At 39.3% G+C, this 23,650-nt stretch overlaps 1 protein-coding gene across 2 annotated transcripts; it reads left to right on the forward strand.

Moving 5' to 3' along the window:
• The first annotated feature begins 6,265 nt into the window (after positions 1–6,265).
• Positions 6,266–9,141, forward strand: LOC113019020 (ladderlectin-like). 2 transcript variants are annotated; one of them, XM_026162508.1, is made up of 6 exons: positions 6,266–6,417; positions 6,497–6,573; positions 7,806–7,915; positions 8,005–8,133; positions 8,579–8,687; positions 8,828–9,141. In XM_026162508.1, exons 2-6 carry the CDS (start codon positions 6,513–6,515, stop codon positions 8,893–8,895), a joined length of 477 nt encoding a protein of 158 aa, XP_026018293.1. In that variant the 5' UTR covers positions 6,266–6,417; positions 6,497–6,512; the 3' UTR covers positions 8,896–9,141. The 2 variants fall into 2 exon arrangements, with proteins under 2 accessions (XP_026018293.1, XP_026018294.1); XM_026162509.1 differs by having other exon boundaries at positions 6,266–6,365.
• The last annotated feature ends 14,509 nt before the right edge of the window (positions 9,142–23,650 follow it).

The raw sequence follows: 23,650 nt of genomic DNA on the forward strand, positions 1-23,650 counted from the left end.
TAATCTGTTATAATCGAGTGGAGTGAGTGGAAAGACACAACACATTTACACATGAAGCAATATGTTTCACAACTAAATGGGATCAGCTGCTCATCAATGGTGACATTAGGCCCAGGTTTGTAAAACAGGGAGGTGGTGCCCACACTTATCCCACACTGTCCTGATGGCAGCTAGCTTGTCTCTCTGCCGTCGAGCTAGTCTGTCATCTCTGTTATCAAAACGGATAATCCTGGAAATTTTGTGGAAGTTTTCCAGAGACATTGATGCACGGAAAGGTTCTTGCCGGTTTCTGCATCCCACAGGGATTCTGTGGATTCCCCTTTGGACCTGAAAACTCCTGCAAGGATAAGAACCCCAAAGTAGGCCTTTGGAGTTCTTAGATGAATTTGGTCTCCTTCCACCTCTCTCCAAAAACACACCTTCCTTCTAGGTTACTGCAATCCAGAATAATTTTCTGGATGGAATCTGGGATGAAAAGCTCCAATGAAGACTTGATGTCCTGCACATGAGTAACTGTCAGCCGTGTTGGCCTGGCTATCACAGTAACAGCTCTGCAGGGTGGCTCATTTCTTGGGCAAGAAGACCATTCAATTTCACCAGTTATTGACATACATATTTCTTCACCTGCTGTCTGGGCTCATCTCAGGGGAGATGAGACTGCATACAGAGCTGAAGTTCAGAGGCTGTCAGATTGGTGTGCAGACAACAACCTGGACCTCAATACCACCAAAACAAAAGAACTGGTAGTGACTTCAGAAGGAGGAAGTCGAGCTGCAGCCTGTCAGCATCAACGGGGAGTGCGTGGAAAGGGTCTCCAGTTTCAAGTTTCTGGGTGTGCACATAGACACAGACCTCCAATGGAGCTCTAACACCTCTGCGGTCTTAAAGAAGGCCCAACAGCGTCTCCACTTTCTGAGAATCCTCAGAAAAATGGACCTGAAGAAGGAGCTGCTGACCGTCTTCTACCGCTGCTCCATTGAAAGTGTGCTGACATATTTCATCGGTGTGTGGTTCTCCAGCTGCACCACAGCACACAGAAAGGCACTCCAGAGGGTCATCAACATGGCCCAAAAAATCATTGGACATCCTCTTCCCTCCCTGAAGGACCTGTACAGCACTCGCTGTCTCAAGAGGGCACGCAGCATCCTACGGGACTGCACACACCCAGGACACCGGGTGTTTAAGCTGCTGCCGTCTGGCAGGAGGTTCAGGCTGCTGAGGTCCCGAACAAATAGACTCAAGGACAGCTTTTACAACAGGGCAATAGCCCTGATCAATGTAAATAGCTGACCTGACTGGATACCTCCCTGGACTTTTTAGGGGGAGGTAACAATGTTTAAAACAATAACAATAATATTTATATTTATAACAAGGTGCAATAATAATTAATGTGCAATAATAACAGTGTGCAATACACATACACTTATTCTTCTTTTTTATACTAAGTTAATATACTGTGTTGTGTTGTTTGTTACGTTGTGATGTGTCATATCGTGTCGTGTTGTGTTATATGTAGTGCCGACGTAGGACAGTTTTTCCAATTTCATTGTACTACTGTACTATGTATGACTGTGCAAGACAATAAAGACTTATCTTATCTTATCTTATCTTATCTTATCTGGTGGGCTTGTTCTGGTCCTGGAGCTGGCTGCAGATGGGGTACTCGTCTTTGTTTTGTTACTAAATGGTGCTCAACCTCATCCTCTTCTTCAAAGTCACTGTCAGACTCTGAATTTTCAGAAATGTGAAATATTCTGAAACCTCTTTGTCAACATCATCATCCGAAGCTCCTCTCTCTTCCAAAATCAATTGGATGGCCCTCGCAGCAGATAATCTTTTGCCATCTTGATCAGTTGTGATAAAGTCTTATTTATAGTATTATGCCCCTAATTTGCAGGAGGGACAGGGTATGAGAAAATAAAATTTGGATCCCTCAAGAAAGAGGGTAAAATGTGTGGGAATGTCAGAGCAGACGTGTTGATAGTTGAATTTTCAACGATGTTGCAACTTTGTGCAGGAGCAGGAGGGGAAGAAAACACTATCAGCAGCACCAGAAAGGAGGAAGACAGAGTGTGGGAACACAGGACCTGCACTTTCAACACTTTTATTAGACCTGGTGGACACCAAGTGGACACCTTGTATGTAATGTAAATGCGTTACTGTTTTACTGTTTTGGAAAAGTAAAATTCATTTTTAGTCACTAGGGATGGGTATTGATAAGATTTTCACGATTCCGATTCCATTTTCGATTCTGTTTAACGATTCGATTCTTTATCGATTCTTTTTTAAAAAGGAGAACACTAAGGTCGATTAGCTTAGAACTTTGTTTTATATCTTCTCTTTTAACAAGATAGAAATTTACAAGTAACATGGCCTTACAAACCCAGCAGTGAGATCTTAAGAGATCCAGCCTACAACTCTTCAACGGGGTGTCACAGGGTCCCCAGGAAAAAAAATTGTAAATGTAAAATAATAAAATAAATAGTCGTCTGTAGCAATAACAAAGTATAACATAAATTGTTCTGTGGCAATTACACAAGAATATCCAGTAATGTCCCTGCCTACAATTAAACACATTCACTTACCAAAAATCGGGGGCATCTGCTGTGGCAAATGGGTGCAAGCCTTTTACCACAAACTTAGTCTCTGCTCGGTGACATTAGTCTATCCTGGCCTGAAAGGAGACACTACCGGTAGACTGCAGCAAGAACTGCCAGCATCTGAGCCAGACAGACTCTGTCTCTCTCATCATGATCACCTAAATGCACAGTAATGGCAGGTTTTGTAATAAGGCAGATCGCGCTAACATAATATGCACTGTTAGTTGATTATTTACCTGCCGCATTAACGGGAGAGGACGTGCAAACGTTACCGCTGCTGCTGGGTTGAGATTCACGAGTCCGGAGCGGAATTAAAGACACGACATTCATTTACGGTCATCGTGTGTTTTGTGAGCAAATGCTTTTGCATATTCGTAGTGTTTCCTCCCTTAAATGAAATATCTACTTTGCAAGTACTGCAAGTTGCCCTGTTGTCATCCGTTCTCATAAAGTATAACCAAACTTTTGAGCGTTTGAGCCGCTTTCGCGCCGTGTTTCCTGCCAGGTAAATGATGCTCCGCAACGTGGTGACGTCATTCGGGGCGACTGGAATCGATAAGGGAATCGTTTGCAAAAATGGCAAACAATTCCAAGGAATTGAAACAGTGGGAACCGGTTCTCAACAAGAACCGGTTTTCGATACCCATCCCTATTAGTCACTCAGTCATTTAAGTGAGTCTGAGAAACACAGGGAGGTGACTTCCTCCTGCTCAGAATCTGTCCTGTCATTGATTCAGCAGAAAACATGACTGCAGCGTTTGTTTAGATTCCTGCAAATGAGAAGCTTGCCATTCTTTTCATTGACATTTAGAGGTTTTCCCCCCTACATCCCATTGCACGTATGTGCTCAACAAAGCGTCATATATTTTGTTACATTTTGTGTTACACTGTAAAATAAAATGAACTGTCTCCATATAATGACACACTTTTAAAAATTACTCTGCTCAAAAGCGATGTTTAGGGTTTTTTTTATAATTATGTGATCCAAACGATACCTAATAACTAAGACAAATTAACAAGTCCTGGGAAGCTCCTTGTTTCTCTGTTAAGTGAGCAGGAAGTAGTACCTCTCAATGGACCACTGAGTCTATGTTCCAAAACCTCACGTAGGGTTATAGGCACCTCTCAACTGCCAGAAAAGAATGATATCGCAGATAAAAGTGGTTGCTGAATTTCACTGATATTCCACAATCTCTGGTTGCCTCATTACAGTTTTTCTCTTCCTGTTTAAACACCTCTTTAGAGATACAGTGAGTTCAGACAGCCAAAGATATCTTTGTACAGTACAGTTGCTACTCCTTTGTGGTGAGAGGAGATGCCTCCCTTTGGAGATTTTGAGTAACCCGAGGAAGACCCAAAACTCACTTGAGAGATTATTTGCCTGGACTAGCAACATTGCAGGGAAAGAGTCTGTGACTACCCTGGACAGCCTGCCACCACTGCAAAATTAAAATGGATGAATGACTGGATGGACAGACGGCCAAGTTTCCCACTTTATGTGGAAGTAGACAGTAACTAAGACTACGTTCACACTGCAGGTCTTAATTCCAATTTTTTGATCAAATCCAATTTTTTTTGTCTGCTTGTTCACACTACAAATAAAATGTGACAGCAAACACGCTATAGTGTGAGCCCTCAAAGCGGCCCGCGCCCCAGGTCGGATTTGAAAATATTGGATTTGTGCTGTTCACACTGTCATACCATGATCGGATATGGGTCGCATAGGATCAAAAAAATAAATCCGATTTGATGCGCTTTCGCCTGCAGTGTGAACGTAGCATTAGTAACTCAAAACACATAAGAACATTAAAACAAAAACAAAAAGTGTAATGCAATGTAAAGGGAAAAATTAAATACAGTATATTTGTCCTTCACATGTAATCTGCATTCTTGTGTCTATTTGTTTAACTTACAAAAAGTCTCACTGCTTTTTAGCATTAGTATCCTGTCCCATGCAAACATACTTTCTGCCTCACTCACGGCCCAATGGGTGTCTTTTCAAAATCGTGAAGGACCTCGCTCACAGCATCTCATGCTACACCAGAGTAATTTGATCAATTTTTATTGATCAAAAAAAAATTCTTGCTTTTTTTTCTTTCACTATCTACTTTGCAAATGACTTATTTTTTTACACACTAGGTGTAGGGTAAAAAAAACATTCTAGTAATGAAAAGAAAACTGAGGGCGTACTGTTGAAACTCCACTTCTTTATCACATACTGACGTATGTCTGAGATTAAATGCACAGATAGGGTAAGTTCACTGCTCTACCGAGCTGCTCTAATGGACACAGTGAATGGATGGATTAGCTTGAAGAAGAAGGCGACTTGTTAGCTAATCAATCCAATGACACTTCACCTACTAGTGATGGCCAGAGGGGCCGATGGTGCAATATGGCAGCCTCGCTTCTGTCAGTCTGCCCCAGGGCAGCTGTGGCTACAACTGTAGCTGCCTCACCAGTGTGTGAATGTGAGAGCGGATGAATAGTGGAATTGTAAAAGCGCATTGAGGGTCTCAAAAAGCGCTTTATAAATGTTATAAATATTATTATCTCTCATCCAAGTGACTCCACTACAAAAGGTGGATGAAATCCTGCTTTGTTAACTTTACCTTCTTTCTATATCTTCCTCTCGTCCTTTGTTTATCAGGTTTTCCTTTCCACATCTTATCACAATTCAGAATCCCTTGCGTGTATTCTCCGCGTGACAATGGCGTTGCTGATAATTTAGCTTCCATTACACCCAGACAGGTCAGTTTCTGGCCTGATTATAAATGCACAATCATAAATGATGGTAAAGTCAGTTTTAATGCGCTCCAGTATGAGTATGTGTAAGCACATTGTGTCGGCCAGATCCCGGCCATACCACTTTTGCTATGTGGGATAAAGAGTAACGGTGGTGTCAAGTGGTGGCAACACTTTCTTGGCTTTTTTTAACCACGAGTAATATTTTATTATATAATATTAGAATGCTAAACACTGACAGTAACACTAGTTTCAATGTATATTAATCTTCCTGAGCACAGTTTCTCACTTAACACACAAGCTTTGTCAATTGTCCTGTAGTTTTATATCTTTGTTGAGCTTCAGTGAATATGTGATTTTAAGTCAGTAGTTATTATTTTGGTTTTGGTTGGGAAAGAAAGAAGTGTGATGAATGTTTAGCAAATTATGTACGTGTCAGTTTTTTCAGTGTTAGTTCCTGGTTATGCAAATATGTAAATATAAACGGTATTAAAACGCTGGTCTTAGAGAAGTTCAGCACCTCCACACTGGACAGTTGAAGCTACCAGCTGATACTGAAAAGAAATAGGAGAAGATATTTGATGAAAGATTTTTAATTTTGTGATTAATGCTTAGTTGTAGCTTCATTTAAAGGAAGAAGAGGTTATGAATTGGAGCCAACACAGGAAGAGAGATTGAAGCCATATGTGTAGAGGAATGCGGTGACATACGACACTTCCTCTTATTCTTACAGACAAGCTGGTGTTCTCTCTCTCTTTCTCTCCTTTTATGCAATGTCTGCATTTCTGTACATACTACCTCCTTTGTCAACAGGCAAGCTAACGGTCTCTTTCTCCTTTCAAGGAAAATTATCAGTTCCATACATGCCACTCCTATTTTTGTGGAGACTTGCTTTAAGTATAAATAAAGGACGTTCTGGATGCCCTGGGCGGTTTTTCTGTGTCTCATCTGTTGTGCACGTCAGTGCAAAGCAGATCGGACCGTTGACTGCCCATGCACATGTAAAAAATAGATATCTGAGTTGTGAGTTTCTTTATCTTCTAAATAATTTTCTCTTCACAATATTCTTCAAAAGGTTTGTGACAGACTCCCAGATTATCTTGTGTCCTTTCTTTAATGAACTGCTAGACATTTTAGATTTTCTTTTTCAACAGAGATACTAACATTACCATGAAGCTGCTGACTGTGGCTGCACTTCTTTGTGCAATGATGGCTCTAACCATGGCTGTTGGTGAGTATTGCAGCATAATCTATCTATCTATCTATCTATCTATCTATCTATCTATCTATCTATCTATCTATCTATCTATCTATCTATCTATCTATCTATCTATCTATCTATCTATCTATCTATCTATCTATCTATCTATCTATCTATCTATCTATCTATCTATCATCTACATACACTGATGGATTACAACAATAGTGCTTACCCAGCTCGACACATGTGCAGTCGTCATTGTGGTCACATAACTTAAACAGTCCTGTGTCTGACTGCTGCACTTTCACAACCTTAAATAAACCACTAATTTCACTGAAATGTAGGTCGCTTCTCTCAGACTCATCTAGTGGATAGTCATCTATCTATCGAGTGGATAGTAGAGTCTGCAACTTGTAGTACAAAAGATGTATTCAAGTGTCTTGCTGTTATAAAATCTATACTTAAATCACAAGTAGACCATGCTTTTGTGATCCGTGTCCTTCATTGTTGGAACAAATGCAATAATTGCAGAATCACTTCCTAAAACAGAAAGACTTGTTTCTGACTGATTTTACAGTTATTATTGACAGTTTGTGTTTTGAATGTTGCTTCTTTTTTCCTTTCTTGCTACCCACCTTTGTTTAACCACTGTTTGACTTCCTGTTTTATTTCACATTCCTTTCTGCTTTTGGTTGTTTGTTAAAGCACTTTGTAAACTTTTTTAGGGCAACACACACACACATATGAATATGTATATATGTGTATATGTATATGTGTATATATTTATGTATATATGTATGTATATATGCATATATATCGCCTCTGTCAGTGCGCCCCAGGGTGGCTGTGGCTACAATGTAGCTTGCCATCACCAGTGTGTGAATGTGTGTGTGAATGTGTGTGTGAATGGGTGGATGACTGGTTGTGTAAAGCGCTTTGGGGTCCTTAGGGACCGCTATACAAGCGCTATACAAATACGGGTCATTTACCATTTATGTATATATATATATATATATATATATATATATATATATATATATATATATATATATATATATATATATATATATATATAGCAAGATGCTAGCAGGCAAGGCATACATGGAACGTGTGTGTGTGTGTGTGTGTGTGTGTGTATGTGAATCACTTAACAAATATTTCACTGTCTACTTGCATGACTTGTCAGTGATTGTTTATATCATGATTAAAAATACAAAATCTGTCAACCAGAGATACATGTACAACTATTCATTTGCTCCCAGCCAACAGTCACCTGGTCAAGAGGTCCAATGGTTGTCCTAATGGTTGGACTCGCCACAGTGATCGCTGCTTTTACTACGTTCCAACAACCATGAGTTGGACAAGAGCTGAGGTGAGTTTCTTTTTCTTTTCTGATTAAACCACTTTTAACTGTTACTAATTACATTAAAAATTTCTGCTCTCTGTCACTCTCCACTGAAGAGAAACTGCTTGTCCATGGGGGCAAACCTTGCATCAGTGCACAGCAGCAGTGAGTACCAGATAATTAAGAGACTGACTGCCCATCATGACTACCCCGAAACTTGGATTGGAGGAACTGATGCACCCCAGGTATTTTGTTTATTATTAGACAGTATTTGTTAGGTGTCTAATAAATTCAGTCAGAACCACTGTAGTCAAAATTATTTTTAAATTTCCACCTGCAGTGATTTATATCTAATGGTATGGCATGGCTATGAAGGTACCTGGTCTTTTCTGTGCACATGTTGTAAGCCTAAGTCAGAAGACAAAACACAACAGGCATAAATGATAACCTATACACTATGTCAAAAATATATGAACGGCAGACCTGGGGTTTAATTGGATTTAAATATGGGTTGTAGACAATAGTGAAACTACCAGTAGGCTAAAGGAGCTTAAAGAGCATGCCCAGTGTGAGAATTTCCAGTTTTTACATAGAAGGTTGCGTGCTCAAAGTCAGATGATCTGCTAGAACTGTGGCTATGCTTAACATTTTGGCCGCCCTGAACTAATGTGTTCAATTTCTGTCTTCTAGGAGGGTATTTGGTTGTGGAGTGATGGCACCAGTTTTCACTATTCACTCTGGTGCCGAGGAGAGCCCAATAATTATCGCAATCAGCACTGTATTCAGATGAATTATGGAGGTAATTTAGAAAACAATAATTAACATGATTGCTTAATGTGTTTGAAAGGTTTACGTGATCTAAGATAGAAGCTAATTAACTAGAGTTTAGGTTTTTGACTTTTTTAACATTTTACTGACTTCTACTTGTGAACCTTTCAGGTTCCAAGTGCTGGGATGATGTGCAGTGTGATGATCATTTGCCATCTGTCTGCGCCAAGAAAGTCTAATGTTTCTTGGACTGACACTGATGTATGATGGTGTTTGTGTTTCGCTAGCTCTTACTTTATTTTATTTCGCAGCATTATATTTTTCCTCTCTATAGCACCCAAAGAAAATCAACAATCAACACAAGTTGGGCTGTCATTAAGGCCATGTGACTTTAGTGGGAGCAGACTTGTTACCAAAGGGTTGATTTTACATTTTTCTTCTGCAAAGAAAACTGTTCTCTTCTTTCTTTAACATTAAAGCGTCAAGCAAGCATATCTCTGTGTTATGTCTTTTGTTTTGAGGTGTATATACATATTTACCAGATACATATATTAATATTTGTCTACTCTTTTATACATGTGTTAGTTCAATTACCAACTTTTTAAAAACTCATCACACATTCAGCAAACCTGGGGAAAAAAGTGCTAAGATTTGTTATACAAGTTTGCATTACCCATGTATCCTGCAAGCCCATAGATTTATATATGTGTCTCCATAAGTTGATTCTGTTCATCTGGACGTAGCAACGTCCAGATGAACAGAATCAACTTTTGGAGATGTACTTACCTGGATGATTGAGCATGCATCAAGACGTTTATATATGTGCTGTCAGATTAAGTGGGCATGTGCTGACAATTTCATCTATTTTTACTATGTGATTTCCTGTCAACAATATTCCTACTACAGCAGTCCTATCTATTTGTGAGCCTTTCTATATAGCTAAAAATGAAAAGAAATTTGTATACACAGTTCAATAAAGAGCATTACAATACAAAGAATTGTATCTGTAGCTTACTCTGTGTGCGTGTGCCCATCTCTGAGAGCACAGAAATCATAAATTGAAACCCAATATCCATCATAGTGAGGATAATAAAAGACAACAAAACTCTGACAATTTTAGGCAAACTTTGGAGTGTAAATAACAGTATTTAGAGAGGCAAAGAGAGGAGATATCAAGTGTACCTGGGGGCACCTGAGTGGAGTCAACACCAGAAAACTGGAAGAAAGTAGACCAACACCTATACCACCACAGGCAGGCACTGTTGGGAGGCAAGTTACAGGGAGGAGTGCCCAGAGAGGGCAACTCAGTTAAATACACAAAACACTTCTGTGTTAAAACATTTAATCAGGCTAAAATACAATTTAACAAGCCTAAGCAAGACAACAACAATGGAGACCTAGAGTATATTAAAAAGCAGGAAAAAAAAACTCCTGGGTCCACTCTACTAAATTGCAGACCCCATACTCAGCCTGTTCTCACTCCCGAGGCGTAATATAGTGACAATTTATCAAGTCCTGAGGAACGTGAAAGATGACCTTCTGCGTTCTTATGCTACACGCTGGGTTATGGATGAAATCCAGCAGAATGACACTCTGCTGTAATAGACATTCCAGCCATGTATTCCAGCCTGAACCCTAAACTTATCCCTAACGCTAACCAGTGCTTTAATGACGTTAGATAGTGTTTTCCAAAGCGATCTAAGTAAAATGAATGTACGTGTGTAGATTAATTCCAAACAGTTCTCATGTTTAACCCAGGCAAGGAGTGACTGACTGAATTCAGGCCAATCTTTTTTTTTTTTTTTCTTTTTGTTTGTCCAGTTTGGCTCTTTGCCATCAGAATTATTGTCTAAAGGCAAAGAAAGATGCCCAACGGATTTACTTTACCAAATGGACCATCCCAGCCTTGCCGTAATCGTCTATTTGATTCACCTTTTATTGTTTATTTTATTTTATTTTCACTTCCTAAATACGGGACAGACATGACTGGGGATAAGAAAGAGGGGGGAAAAACAGCGGAGAAGAGGGATGGTGATAAAGGGCAAAAAACAAAAACCAACAAAATAAGCAGACAAAAAATACATATATCAATCACCTGGATCACCTGTTGAGAAAGAAAAAAGAGAAAACAAGCAAAAAAAAAAAAGAGAGCAATATAATAAACAACATCATCATGATAATCTATGTGAATATAACCTCCAAAACGTGGAGGGCCTGTGATGACCCCAGAGAGGTGGCGTCTGATACCCGACCTGACATATAGAAACAGACATACAGGCACACACAGATGCAAACATCCATTCCCACCCTCATGCTCTCATATGCAAATACTCAGCACTCATGTGAGAAGACTCTAAACCTCCCTCTGCCTCTGTGGGATAAAATTGAGGCACAGGCAGCCAGAGGGGGGCAGAGGGGGGGATGCCTGACTTTGACTATAGTATATACAGTAAGGTATAAACGAGAAGGTATAAAATGTCACTGTATGAGTATTTGTGTGAATGTGTATAGATTTTTTAAAATTTTCTTCATGATATAACATTGTTCAGACATGCCCTGTAAGGACAAAATCATTTCTGTGGGAATTTCCATTCAGATTATGTCCAATTTATGTCCGCATAAATTTAAAGCATGAAAGGCACTCCTTAACTTTCATAAAATCATAATCCCGTGCATATCTGACGTTTTAACCAATCAGATCACAGATCGAGGAAGCGAAACTGATGTCATTGCTGATCATTTCTGAAAGCAGACTGGACAGACTGCATTCACTCATGGAGTAAGAGGCACAAACACACCTGAAAGTGGCTTCATAGAAGAAGAGGACACGCTTCACTCAGCTGTTCACACAGTCGGTGGTTCTGCTTTGATGTGTGACCGATATGTCAATTGAATAACCGGGAAGTTTGAGTGCAGAAAGAAGCACACGAAGAAGACTGGAGTCTCTGAATCTTTCTCTTTGAGACTGTGGACCTGCTGTTATGTATACATAATGAGGATTTCATGGAGTCTTTTCTCTCTGTGGGATGTGATCATCTGCTTGAATTTCTCTAAAGGCAAATACATGTTTAATTTTCACTCCATTTGACTGTTTGTAAATCATTTAGCTGCTTAAATACTAATGCTGCTGCTTGTTCATAGCACAACATTGTTGAGTTTGTAATCGGGTAGCGGAGGCGACGTCTGGGTTCAACACTTTATTTCAGGCTTTACAGTGGCACTCCATCTTGTTACCTTTACTTTCTTCTTCTCCCCTCTCTCTTATCCAGCCTCATTAGCGGCACCCCTGGTCTGACAGGGTAACAGCATGTAATAATTTGCCTGTATTATAGAACCTTGTAAACACAACAAACATGTAAACAAAATGAGGAAGCACATGCTCTGACACATTGTGGCATTGCACACAGTGTTTTTAACGGCTTTATGAGCAGAAATGCAACACACCCGGTTCCTTCCTGAAGCTAGTTATCAGTTGGCACATTGATCTCACTACAGTCAACATTTAAGAGTTGTTTAACTCGAACTGCTAACATTTTATCGCCTCATACTAACCAAACAAGCTAAATAAGAACAGATTGTTATTCTTTAACATTTCATCACAAGTGTCGCAAACGATTTCTTTTACTTTATTTTCAGCAGCTGTTTTCACTTTTTACCCTCCCAGTTTTCTGGATTTACATGATTTACATTTTTCATCAGCTGTTGAAACTTTTGCAGATAAACTAAACACAGCAGAAAAAGTAACAACGGCAGTTCAAGTGTAACATGTTACATATTTTAATAATAAATGGCTCTGAAATCATGTTAGAATAAAGAAACCAATCATAAAGTTATTTAGGTCAGGTGATGACTGTGTGGATGTGTCACTGGGAGTGGAACTGATATAGTCTCAGTGTGATAATGATAAAGGTGAGAGGTCATTCCTTCTTGTTTTGTCAGTGTTTGTCAGCAGTTTGATTGTCTCTTTGGCTTTATTCTGACCCGCGTTTCTGGATTTACACAGTTGTGTAACAGATGAAATGTTCTGTTTTACAGATACGTCACACGGGAAGTGAAACCTCAGTTTTACAGGTAAGAACATTGATAATCTCCCTGAAATTGTTTAAACAGGCTTTCTGTTGACAACCTGACAACTTCTGTGTGCGTGTGTGTGTGAATGGGTGGATGACTGGATGTGTAAAGTGCTTTGGGGTCCTTAGGGACTAGTAAAGCGCTATATAAATACAGGCCATTTACCATTTACCATTTAACTTCACTGAATCTTTTATTTATTTAACTATATGTTTATATTTTTTTTCTTTTTATTTGGTTGTGACTTATTGTGTCTTTTGACGTCTTTCTTGGCTATTATAGGACTTACTTTTCTGGTTTATTTTACTTATTTAGGTGTACTTTGTGAACATCTCTGAAAGGCTTAAGAAATGAACCTTATTTACATTTAAAGTTCCCTCATTTATAGTAGGCCTCTGTGTCTGATGGAATTTAAAGACTTATATGATATTTTAAAATAAAATGTCATGGAAAAGGACATAAGAAAATTTAAACTGAAGCAAGAATTGTATTGAACTGCAGTTTGTACAGGATAAACAGTGTAAGTGTGGTCATTTTCTTTACTGTTTGGCTCATGAAGAAGTAAAGGTGGTCTATGACATTTAAATGACAGCAGATTAAATGATGGAAAAACAGGCAGTCTTCAGATAGCACTTTCATTTCATAGCCAGCTGTTTGTGCATGTCCAGTAAATATGCATGAACCCTGTTTAGTTCTATAGGACTACAATTCCCTTCACTATCATTCTTCAATTTTGTTTTTGGGGGGCTTGCCATGATAAAACACAAGGCAGCTGCACCTAAACTTTATTTGCACGTCTTCCAATGAAATTCCATTAAATGAACAGTAGATGTCAGTAAACACTGACTGTTCTCATCATTCAAAGCACATCCGGTGATTTTACCTCGTGTGATATTTCAGACTGGATTTCGCTGCACATTTCTTACAAATCATTAACATTTTTTTTTACTAACTAATCTTTAAATTATGAGGGTAACTATAGCAACATTCAGCAGTTGTCCAATGTGAGTAATCCTTCTTCCCAGCAGCTCCTTAAAACTCCGTGAGCATATGTGGTGTATTTATCGCGATGTCATGTCATAAAAACACCAAAATACATTATCTTAGTGTCTCTAGTAACAAACAACTAATTAATGCATAAGCACATTTTATGCAAAACTTGTATTTTAATCTTTCCACATATAAAATCATTTGTTCTTTTATCCTTTAATTTTCTTGATATTTTTGACCGTTTAAAGGACTAAACTGACTGCTTGAGAAAAACAGTACCAGAATCTGGACACTAAATGTCACAGCTATTTACACCACTGGTTACATACTGGTCTGAGCATGCCCACGTTCTTTTCAGCATCTCTTCTCTCCCATGTGTAGTAGTCTAAACATTTGTTAGGTTATATATATTTTAAGCTAAGAATGTTAAGAAGTGTGTGGAACCATATATTATATTATATATAATCATGTGGAACAACCACATGAATATATGGTCCACCAACAGGATACTGGGTGACACACACAGAGACCAGAAGGATAGACACAACAACAATAACTGAGCTGAACCTGACCGTGTTGATGCTGCTGAAGCTGTGAACCAGGATCTGGTCCAGCCAGCAGGACATGACTCACAGGAAGTTCACAAACTGCCCACACAGAGGAAAAAACACACTGGGGATCATATCCACTGTGACCCTCCATGTTCAGGCTCCACATTCCTCTAAATCATAGGTGTCAAACTCTGGCCCGCGGGCCAAATGTAATTAGGCTGCGGGCCAAATTTGGCGAAGCCATACCAAATTACTATCAGAGCTGGCCTACTGGTATTATACAGCTAATATATATATTGTTTAGTATTAAGCTTTGCTTGTTCCATATTCAGTTTTTCAGCAAAACGTGTTTGAGTCCATAAGAAAAGATTCATTCTTATATCTGGAGGAATAAATATATTTCAATAAATATTAACATTAGCCCGCGACTTTGTTCCAGTTTTGAATTTTGGCCCACTGTGTATTTGAGTTTGACACCCCTGCTCTAAATCCTCATTTAACACCACATTGAGCCACACCATCTCAGGCACCGCAGCCACACCCACCGGCTTTACAAACTGCACGGATTAAATGTGCACGTTTGATTACCCCGGCTTTATTGCTTTCATTATTGTGTTCGGTGTTATTTGTCACCAAGGTGATATCAATTTCCAAGACTGTAATTGTTACAGCCGGTGCGGTTTCACCTTATTTACCTGGTCACTCTTTTTTTTGTTTTTGTCGTCTCATCCTGTTCTCGTCACCATCTCATAACTGACTGATCTCAGAGCAACGCTTGCTTTAATAAAGTCAGCATCCATCAAAGGTTTTCTGAATGGAATATCATGGAGGAAGCTGTTGCTACAAAAACGTTGTGTTTAAAAAGACAAATCAGAGCAAGGTTGGCTTAAAGGGGGAGGAGCCAGAGCAGCTTGTTACAAGCAGAGTGTCTGTGAAGGTTCTCTGTCATCCCGGTCATCGTAGTAAGGAGCTTGGAAAGCAGAGGTTAAACTGAGCGATCCTGTTCCATGTAAAACATTATACTGTACATATGCTCATAACCAGAGCATTTTTAACACTAACAGTAAGCCAGCAGGGCTTTCCCTTTCAGTTGTGCTATTAGGACACATGTTTCATTTCACTCAGTATCATTTCACTCAGTGTCACAGCTGTACTTACTAACTGTACTCTCACTGATGCTATGGGGAAATTTTGGACCCTGGGCCTGTACCAGTGTCCAAAAATAACAGTCATTCTGAATGTGAAGCTAGTCGAGTCCTAGAATAAAATATGGAAATATGGCGTTTTATTCGAGCACTATGAAAAAACAGACTATAAATGTGAATGAATTACTTGGTGTGCTCCAGCTGTATTCTGGAGCGATATCCAAAAGTTAGTGAGATTTTGTTTTTTTACTAACACTAGTGATGTGTGGATCGATACTGAAATATCGATTCCTGCGATACCATTCATTTATGTTCTAGAATCGATTCTCACATTAAATAATCGATATTTTAGTCATTTAGAGTAAATTTGTAGTTTATCATTAACAGGAACACTGTGGAAATAACCTATATCATTCGGATTGTCTACAATTGGAAGGAACTCCTCTTCCGCCTTTCATAGTCATGTGCGAAAAATTTGGCTGTATAAATGTGGCAGCCGCTTGGCGTGCGCATAATTGGAGTTATGTGCGGACGTGTTTTACATCCACAAACAGCCGAGACGTGGTTTGCAATACATGTGGCAAGAAAGTGAGGTGCTGTGGCAACACCACAAATTTGTCAAACACCCCAGAGTAAATCATATCACAGAATATGACGAGCTGAAGAGGAGTGGACAGGGACAGATGCTGCTAGGGCGAGACAGACGTCTCTCACGGAGTCCTTTAGTGCTGCAGGAAGGCAAGGTGTTCAAATAGCGCACAACTTCAGGTTTTTTATTTCTATATGATGAATTCTGCATTATTAAGTGATGAGAACAAGTAATCTGATGTCCTGTAATCATTATGACGCTATAATTTGAGATACAATAAATAAAATATGTTTTTGTACAAAGTATCGGTATCGGATCAGTATCGTCGATACCACCCTGAATATTACTTGGTATCGGACCGGAAAGGAAATCAGTGGTATCACTAACTAACACGATGACGTTAACATTCCCAAAGCTAACATGCTAACCTCGCCAACAGCAAGACAGTGACCTAATGAAAGTCCCTTAGAGACATTTTTTTCCCCTTATAATATGATTATCTCACTGTCGGCCTACAACCAACCCTTCATTTCCCAGGATACAAGAGTATTTTTTCTTCCACTGAAGATAAGGAAGCAGGAAAACATTTTTTAATACTCTCACAATGTGAAATCAAGGTCACGGCTGCGCCCTCAGAGATGATCTATCAGTTCTGAGGAAATCCGGTGATTTCCAGGCATGAAAAAGATTCATGTATATGACACGTTTATACTGTAACAAAATTTATGATTTTGAGGTATTTGTTCTGGTTTTATGTTATAAGATGCCCATATCTGACCCCATCACCCCCGATGTACTTTTTACTTCCTGTTTTATTTTGGTGTTTAACTCTCCTTATGTGTTTTCTGTTGATTTACTCACCACCCTTTTAATTCAGAGTCCCATTGTTTTGGCTTTCTCAACTCTGGAAGTTTTTATGAGTTTAAATCACTGTTGGACCTCACTCTAGTGTCTGCGTTTGGGTCTTCATTTATATGAGATCTGACATAAACTCGGGGTATGTTATTTATTAAGTACAGTCATTAATCTATTCTGGATATAATGGCCTTATAGAATTTAAATATGTACTCACTGTCTGGGTGTTGCTGTGTATTTGAAGTGTAAGTGGAAAAAAAACAACAAATGAAAAGGAATGACATCTTGCTTGTTTGAGCTCTTAACAATGCAACAGATGAGACTTCTGGAATGTTGTAACAAATCTTTCTGGCTTGTTTCCCTTTACATCAGCAGACTGTTGCATAGGCATTTGGTTTGTTTGGACTGCACACACTTTTTTCCCCCACTGTTGAAAGCGTACCTGCAGCACCTCACAGACCAGTTTAGCCAAAGAAAAGTGAAAATTTGTGGGATTTTGATGGAGTACGAATGTATCACAGCTGCTGATTGTTTGAGTTCGTAAATTAGCGACTGCAGTTGTGTAATGTCACATTTTGTTTCCACGTGGCATCTGTCACTTCACCTGTACAGTCTGTTGGGTATCCATTTCAGGTTAGCATGGTGGTACGATGGTTAGCACTGTCACCCCACAGCAGGAAGATCCTGGTTCAATTCAAGTTTCTGTGTTCTCACCGGGTATTCTGGCTTCCTTCCATAACACAAATATTTACATGGGGTTAGGTTAACAGGTGATTCTGAGTTGACCATGGGTGTGAATGGTTGTGTTTCTGTGACGTAGTCCTGTGACAGACAGGCGACCTGTGCAGGTCGTACACTGCATCTTACCCTACGACAGTTGGAATAGGCTCCAGGCTTCCCGCAACCCTGAATTGGATATGTGGATGAATGGATGCATCGTATCCATTCCCCTTTCACAACCAGCACGCAGCTAGACAAAGGCCGCCCCCAGCAACCAACTGACTCTTCCCCTTACAATGACACAGTAGATGACTGCAGGGGGAATTTGGTGTGAAATATTATATTTTGCTTTTATTTCCAGATAAAATCACTTGTCATTGCTGTAGTGTCTTGGTAATACGTGGCAGTGAAACCCATTTCCTGCTAGAGTTCAGAGGTAGGGAGGAACTGATAGCATTTAATTTTAGTATCCAGAAACAGCAGGAAGTGTCGAGAAATTTGTATTTTAGGATCAGTTTCAGCAGCTGTGGTGAGCACGAGATTGTTTAATTTTCACTGTGTAGGGTTTGGTTTGATACATAAATATTATTTTTGGTTTAGATTGGATTATTGTTATATACAAATGAAAAAAATAGTAAATGTACAGTTTTGTGTTGATGGAGAAAAGCTGAGAAACATTAACCATCACACAATCGTTATTTTCAAAAAAGCGAAACCAGAAGAGCTGAAATATATTTTTTCTGTACAGAAGGTAAAAAATGATTAAAGTATATCTGCAGCATCCCCCAAAATAAAGTTTAGTAATAAAAACATGTAATAAGCAGACAATGTTTACTTTAAACAAGCTTGAGTTGTTTAATGAGTGTCTGCCTCAAATGCTTTACTGAACACATAATAACCAGAAGCCATTTAAACACTAACGGTGAACTGTCAGGGCTCCTTTTAGTAGTTTAGGGAGTTTCTGAACGCTGGGTTTGCACCAGTGAACAGTGTAAAATAAGTAATCAGAGTGAATGTGAAGCTGTCCTAGATGAAAGCATTAGAGCGCTATCAAAGAAAACCAGACTGTGAGTGACTCACTGTGTTGCAAGCAGCACTCATGTATCTACCAAGAGTGGTGAAAATTCCCAGAGATATTCTTTGTTTTTATTTACACAAACCCAGTGCTAGGCTGTAATCATGCCTTTCAAAGATTTACCAGGTACTTTGTTGCATTGAAACTCATGTTACCTGATAAGAGCACAGCTGCCCCTTCAGAGATTGTACCAGTTACAAGGAAATTGAATGTTATCAAAATTGATTAGTAGGTCATGTCATTAATGTAGTGGATACAAATGCATAAAGGGTCGCCTGTGTAAAAACCTGACTTTAATCAGCATTCATTGACCTTTTGACCTTTAGGCAGTCTTCATCATACTTTCTCATAATTTAATTTATCACCATATCACTGCAATGTTATCTTTGGTTATCTGGTTTTTATTCCCTCACAATCAGTATGCAGCTTGGAAAAGACTGTCAACAGAAACTACAGATCTGATTTGGAAAGCAAAGCTTTGCTGAGTGTGGTGTTCCTCTTACAGACCCCAGAAATCACCCAAGTTAAACCCACTGAGGTGTGAACTAGTGTGTTTAGCTTCTCTTGTTTCCTCATAAAAATCACCTGTCACCTGCTTCTTTTCCTTTGCAGTCGTGTCAGTATAGTCTCGTTATAAATGGCAGTAAAAGTATTTTTATTCATTTTCATTTTCTAAAACTGATCAAAGTTCAGGGGCTGTAATAAAATGGAAACGTTCTCATTTCTACACCGAAACAGCCTGAAGCCTCAAGACAGTTTGTAAAACCATTTTGTGTTGCTGTGATGAGCATTAGGGCATTTCAGGTTTCAGATTTTGTTTAGCCTTTCTTTATTTTTGGCTTAGATCAGTTTAAAAGTCTGACTCATAAGCACATACGTACAGTAAAATCCAGTAGATTGTGCTACCCGAAAATTACTCACCATCCCCAAAGCCAAGATACCAGTGTGGCCATCAGCCAGAGAGACGTCAACTAACAAGACTATTTCTGTGCTTTATTCTTTGAATAGACTAAAAACTGCTTGCAAGCTTTTGCTTTCAGATCAGGTTACTGTCATAAGAGGCAAAAAAAAAAAGGAAGAATAAAACTGAGTCATGGGAATGTACAGTAAGTCTATAAATACAGAAAGAAAAGCTGTGAAACTGAGAAAGAACAAGACTATTAAATTACAGTGAAGAAGCATGTTACTTGCTTCCAGATTCAAATAAATCTGAGGTTAAAATACTCGGCCTTAAACTTTTAGAAACGCAGTGTCTAACCAGATACTTGCTCTGGATCTGTAATTCATTATTATCAGGATGTCCAAAAAACTCACTGAAAAGCCTTCAGCTAATCCTGAGAGGGTCCTAGAAAGAGAGAGCATATTTCTCCTGTTTTGGCTTCCCTTCATTGGCTTCCTGTTAAATCCAGAATTGAATTCAAAATCCTGCTCCTCACATACAAGGTCTTAAATAATCAGGCCCCATCTTATCTTAATGACCTTGTAGTACCATATCACCCTATTAGAGCGCTTCGCTCTCGCCCTGCAGGCCTACTTGTTGTTCCTAGAGTATTTAAAAGTAGAATGGGAGGCAGAGCCCTCAGTTTCCAGGCCCCTCTTCTGTGGAACCAGCTTCCAGTTTGGATTCGGGAGACAGACACTATCTCTACTTTCAAGATTAGGCTTAAAACTTTCCTCTTTGCTTAAGCATATAGTTAGGGCTGGACCAGGTGACCCTGAATCCTCCCTTAGTTATGCTGCAATAGACGTAGGCTGCCGGGAGATTCCCATGATGCACCATTTCTTCCTCAGTCTCCTTTTTACTCCACGTGTTTACACACCGCTCTCCATTCGTTATTATGAATCACATTTCCACAACATGTCTGTGTCCTGTATCCATCCTCTCACCCCAACCGGTTAAGGCAGATTGCCACCCCTCACTGAAGCTCGTTCTGTTCAGGACACTGCTAGCATAATGGACAGGTGACGGCGCTCCCACAGAAACGCAAAGCAGAAGATAAAGCATCGCCGAATATGTTCCCCCTGCGTGGGAAGCACGCGCTGGTTTGTCCAAACCAAATGTTGAATGTTATCACACAGGAAAAAAACAACTAAACATAAAATGATTACACATGAAAATGGTTTGTTTTCCTGTTACTTAAGGCTACGTCCTCACGTACACGGGTATTTATGAAAACAGAGATTTTCCATTTTCGTTTAAAAAGAAATCTTGTCCACACAGGCAGTTTCGAAAAAATCTCTCCGTCCACGTGTAAACACAAAAAAACCAAGTCAAACGCTGTCAAGAACATACCAAACCCTAAGAGTGTGGAAATGTTGTCGCAAGGATTTTCTTGTGAAACAAAGCGGGACCTAGCAAAAAAAAGTTTGCAAACCACTGGGGTGTCGAACTCCAGGCCTCGAGGGCCGGTGTCCTGCAGGTTTTAGATCGCGCCCTGAGTCAACACACCTCAGTCAAATGATTAGTTCATTACCAGGCTTCTGGAGAACTTCAATACATGTTGAGGAGGTCATTTAGCCATTTAAATCAGCTGTGTTGGATCAAGCACACATCTAAAACCTGCAGGACACCAGCTCTCAAGGCCTGGAGTTTGACACCTGTAGGCAACTGTTGTGATCTTGCATTGAATAAATAAAAGTGAATTGAATTAAATCGACAGGCAGTAAACATCAAAACAGCAGCACAAGCAGAACAGGTCAGCTGATCACAGCCTGTAAACAATGAAAATTTCAAACTTTATCATGGGGTAATTCTCTTTTTGCGGCCACATTTCAGCTTCATAACATTTGTGGGAAAAAAAGGAATTATGTTTTATATTTTTTTATTATTTGTTTCAATACTGACAATACTAAATAGATGAAATTCATAATGGTCAAGCTCAAGGATCGATAAAATAGTAATTATAGGTAGTTTTACCTGTAATTACTATTCTATCGATCCTCACCAGTCCCCGGCCTCCTTCCTACTGCCTAGTGTACAGCCTCAGGGTGCTGAACAGGGTGAAACCCTCCATGCATGGTAAGGAGCTTTCTAACTTTTCATGTCAGTGGCTTCTACTCCTACTTTGGCCAGCCTATTACCCCAGCACGTTACCTGATTTGGTCAGGGCATAGGTGTTGATAGCCCGGATCCTGTTTTTACCTTTATCTTACTTTATCTTACCGTTCAGCTGACTCCTCAGGACTTGCCTGACCCTCTGCAGGTACTTTGTGGTTGCAGCTTTCCTAGCGGCCTCTTCATGGTTCCCATTTGCCCGTGGGATCCCCAGGTACTTGTAGCTGTCCATTATCTCTGCAATGTTGCCTTCTGGTAGTTCGGACCTCTCAGTTCTGACTATCTTCCCTCTCTTTGTTAATAATTAATGATAACAATAATAATTATTGCTCTGTCTTTAGAATTTCCACCCTAATAGGTTCCCCCCAAAATTCCACCCTGATAGGATGGAATCAACCATAAATTATTTTGACTAATTTCTAACTGAATTATTCCACCATGCTTCTGAAACATGGACCATAGGATGAGCTTGACACAAACGCAGAAAGGTAAATAAACACAGAACCAGACACAGAAACACAAGGGAAGCAGGAAAAAAAACAGGGATAAATAAACCAGAATGAAACCAAGAAAGTAATACGGAATAATTTTTAGAAATAACCAGTAGGCATAAATACCAAGAGTGTTTTTTCCCCTTAGATAAGATCAAGATGATACACCCACTTTAGTCTCATTGTGCCAGAGGTGTTATAGTAGATCACACGCCTGTGATGGGGGATTTCTGCACACATCACCACCACCCTTTCTAAAATTATCATTCAGCAGCATTTGTTTGTGTAATGAATACAATTGTCTTTTACATCTTTGTGTAGCTTTTTAATTTCTTTAAACAGCTGAAAGAAACTAGTTCTCCCAGATGATGCATATAACTGTTTTCCGCAGTGGATTCATCCACATTTAAAAATTCTGGATCCTTTGCTTTTAGTTAGCAGTTAGCATTAGCAGCACATCCTGTGTCCGATGTGAAAGGACCTTTATGCTGCGCACTGCGACTCACAGCCATGGTCCCGGTTCAGCCCTGACTTTGTGTTAAACTAATCCTAAAGTAATAATGGTATTTCTAACCACTGATATGCCACAACTTTATCCTTTTAACAGCTGCTGAAAGTTAGGGGACCTAACTGCTATCGGATATTTATATAGAGATCCTCCAGCTTCAAACTGTATCACCCTTCATGGACCTGCAGTTCAAAAAAACGCCCCTCCAACAGCCAAACCCATCTGTTCTCTGACTGGATAGTTAAATTTGTGATTGGCATGACATTGGCCAATCAGCTGAAAGGAAGAAAAAAAGGATCAAAAAACTTGAAACTTGTGTGTTGAGTTTCACACGTATTTTTGGGTTACGCCCACACAAATTCTTTTTACACATACAAATCCTGATTTACAAGTACAAAATATTTATGACCACAGATTGAGCCCATACGTATCCAACTGCGTATGGGCTCTATCTGTTTTCTTCTAAGGCTGTAATTATACAAACAATGCATTTCTAACATGCCGGAATAGTTAGAAGTTCAGCATTTACGACAGCAGGCAAAGGTCAGTCCTTGTACAGATGACTGATCACACAAAGCCTTGTGATGCCCCAGTGATAATGAAAAGATTCATTTGGTTCAGCTTCTCTAAAAAAACAACAACAACAAAAAATCTTTCAGATCTCACCTGTCTAGATGTTATCTTTTCTTCTATTGTGAAACTCTAAATATTTCATCACTGCATTTATTTCTCACAGTGCAAGTCCAAAGAGTCACGCTGACAGATTTCTTTCTTACTCACAGCAGCTTTTTCTTTATCATGAAAGGAAAAACATTAAATATCTAAAATGCAATGGGAAATGACTGTGATCTAGTATGTTTGTGCTACTGTAGATATAAGGAGACATGTTCATATGATTTATTTTCAAGTTGTTTGCAGTGTTTTGCTTTGTGATCACCATTTTA

This window comes from Astatotilapia calliptera, chromosome 3, assembly GCF_900246225.1.
Source record: "Astatotilapia calliptera chromosome 3, fAstCal1.2, whole genome shotgun sequence".
Lineage (NCBI taxonomy): Eukaryota > Metazoa > Chordata > Actinopteri > Cichliformes > Cichlidae > Astatotilapia > Astatotilapia calliptera.

Bases quoted from the DNA above. Each gene is read 5' to 3' on its own strand.
- LOC113019020 (XM_026162508.1), top strand. From the start codon at position 6,513: ATGAAGCTGCTGACTGTGGCTGCACTTCTTTGTGCAATGATGGCTCTA. The intron at 6,574-7,805 runs GTGAGTATTGCA...ATTTGCTCCCAG, and splicing joins GGCTCTAACCATGGCTGTTG to CCAACAGTCACCTGGTCAAG. The intron at 8,688-8,827 runs GTAATTTAGAAA...TGAACCTTTCAG, and splicing joins TATTCAGATGAATTATGGAG to GTTCCAAGTGCTGGGATGAT.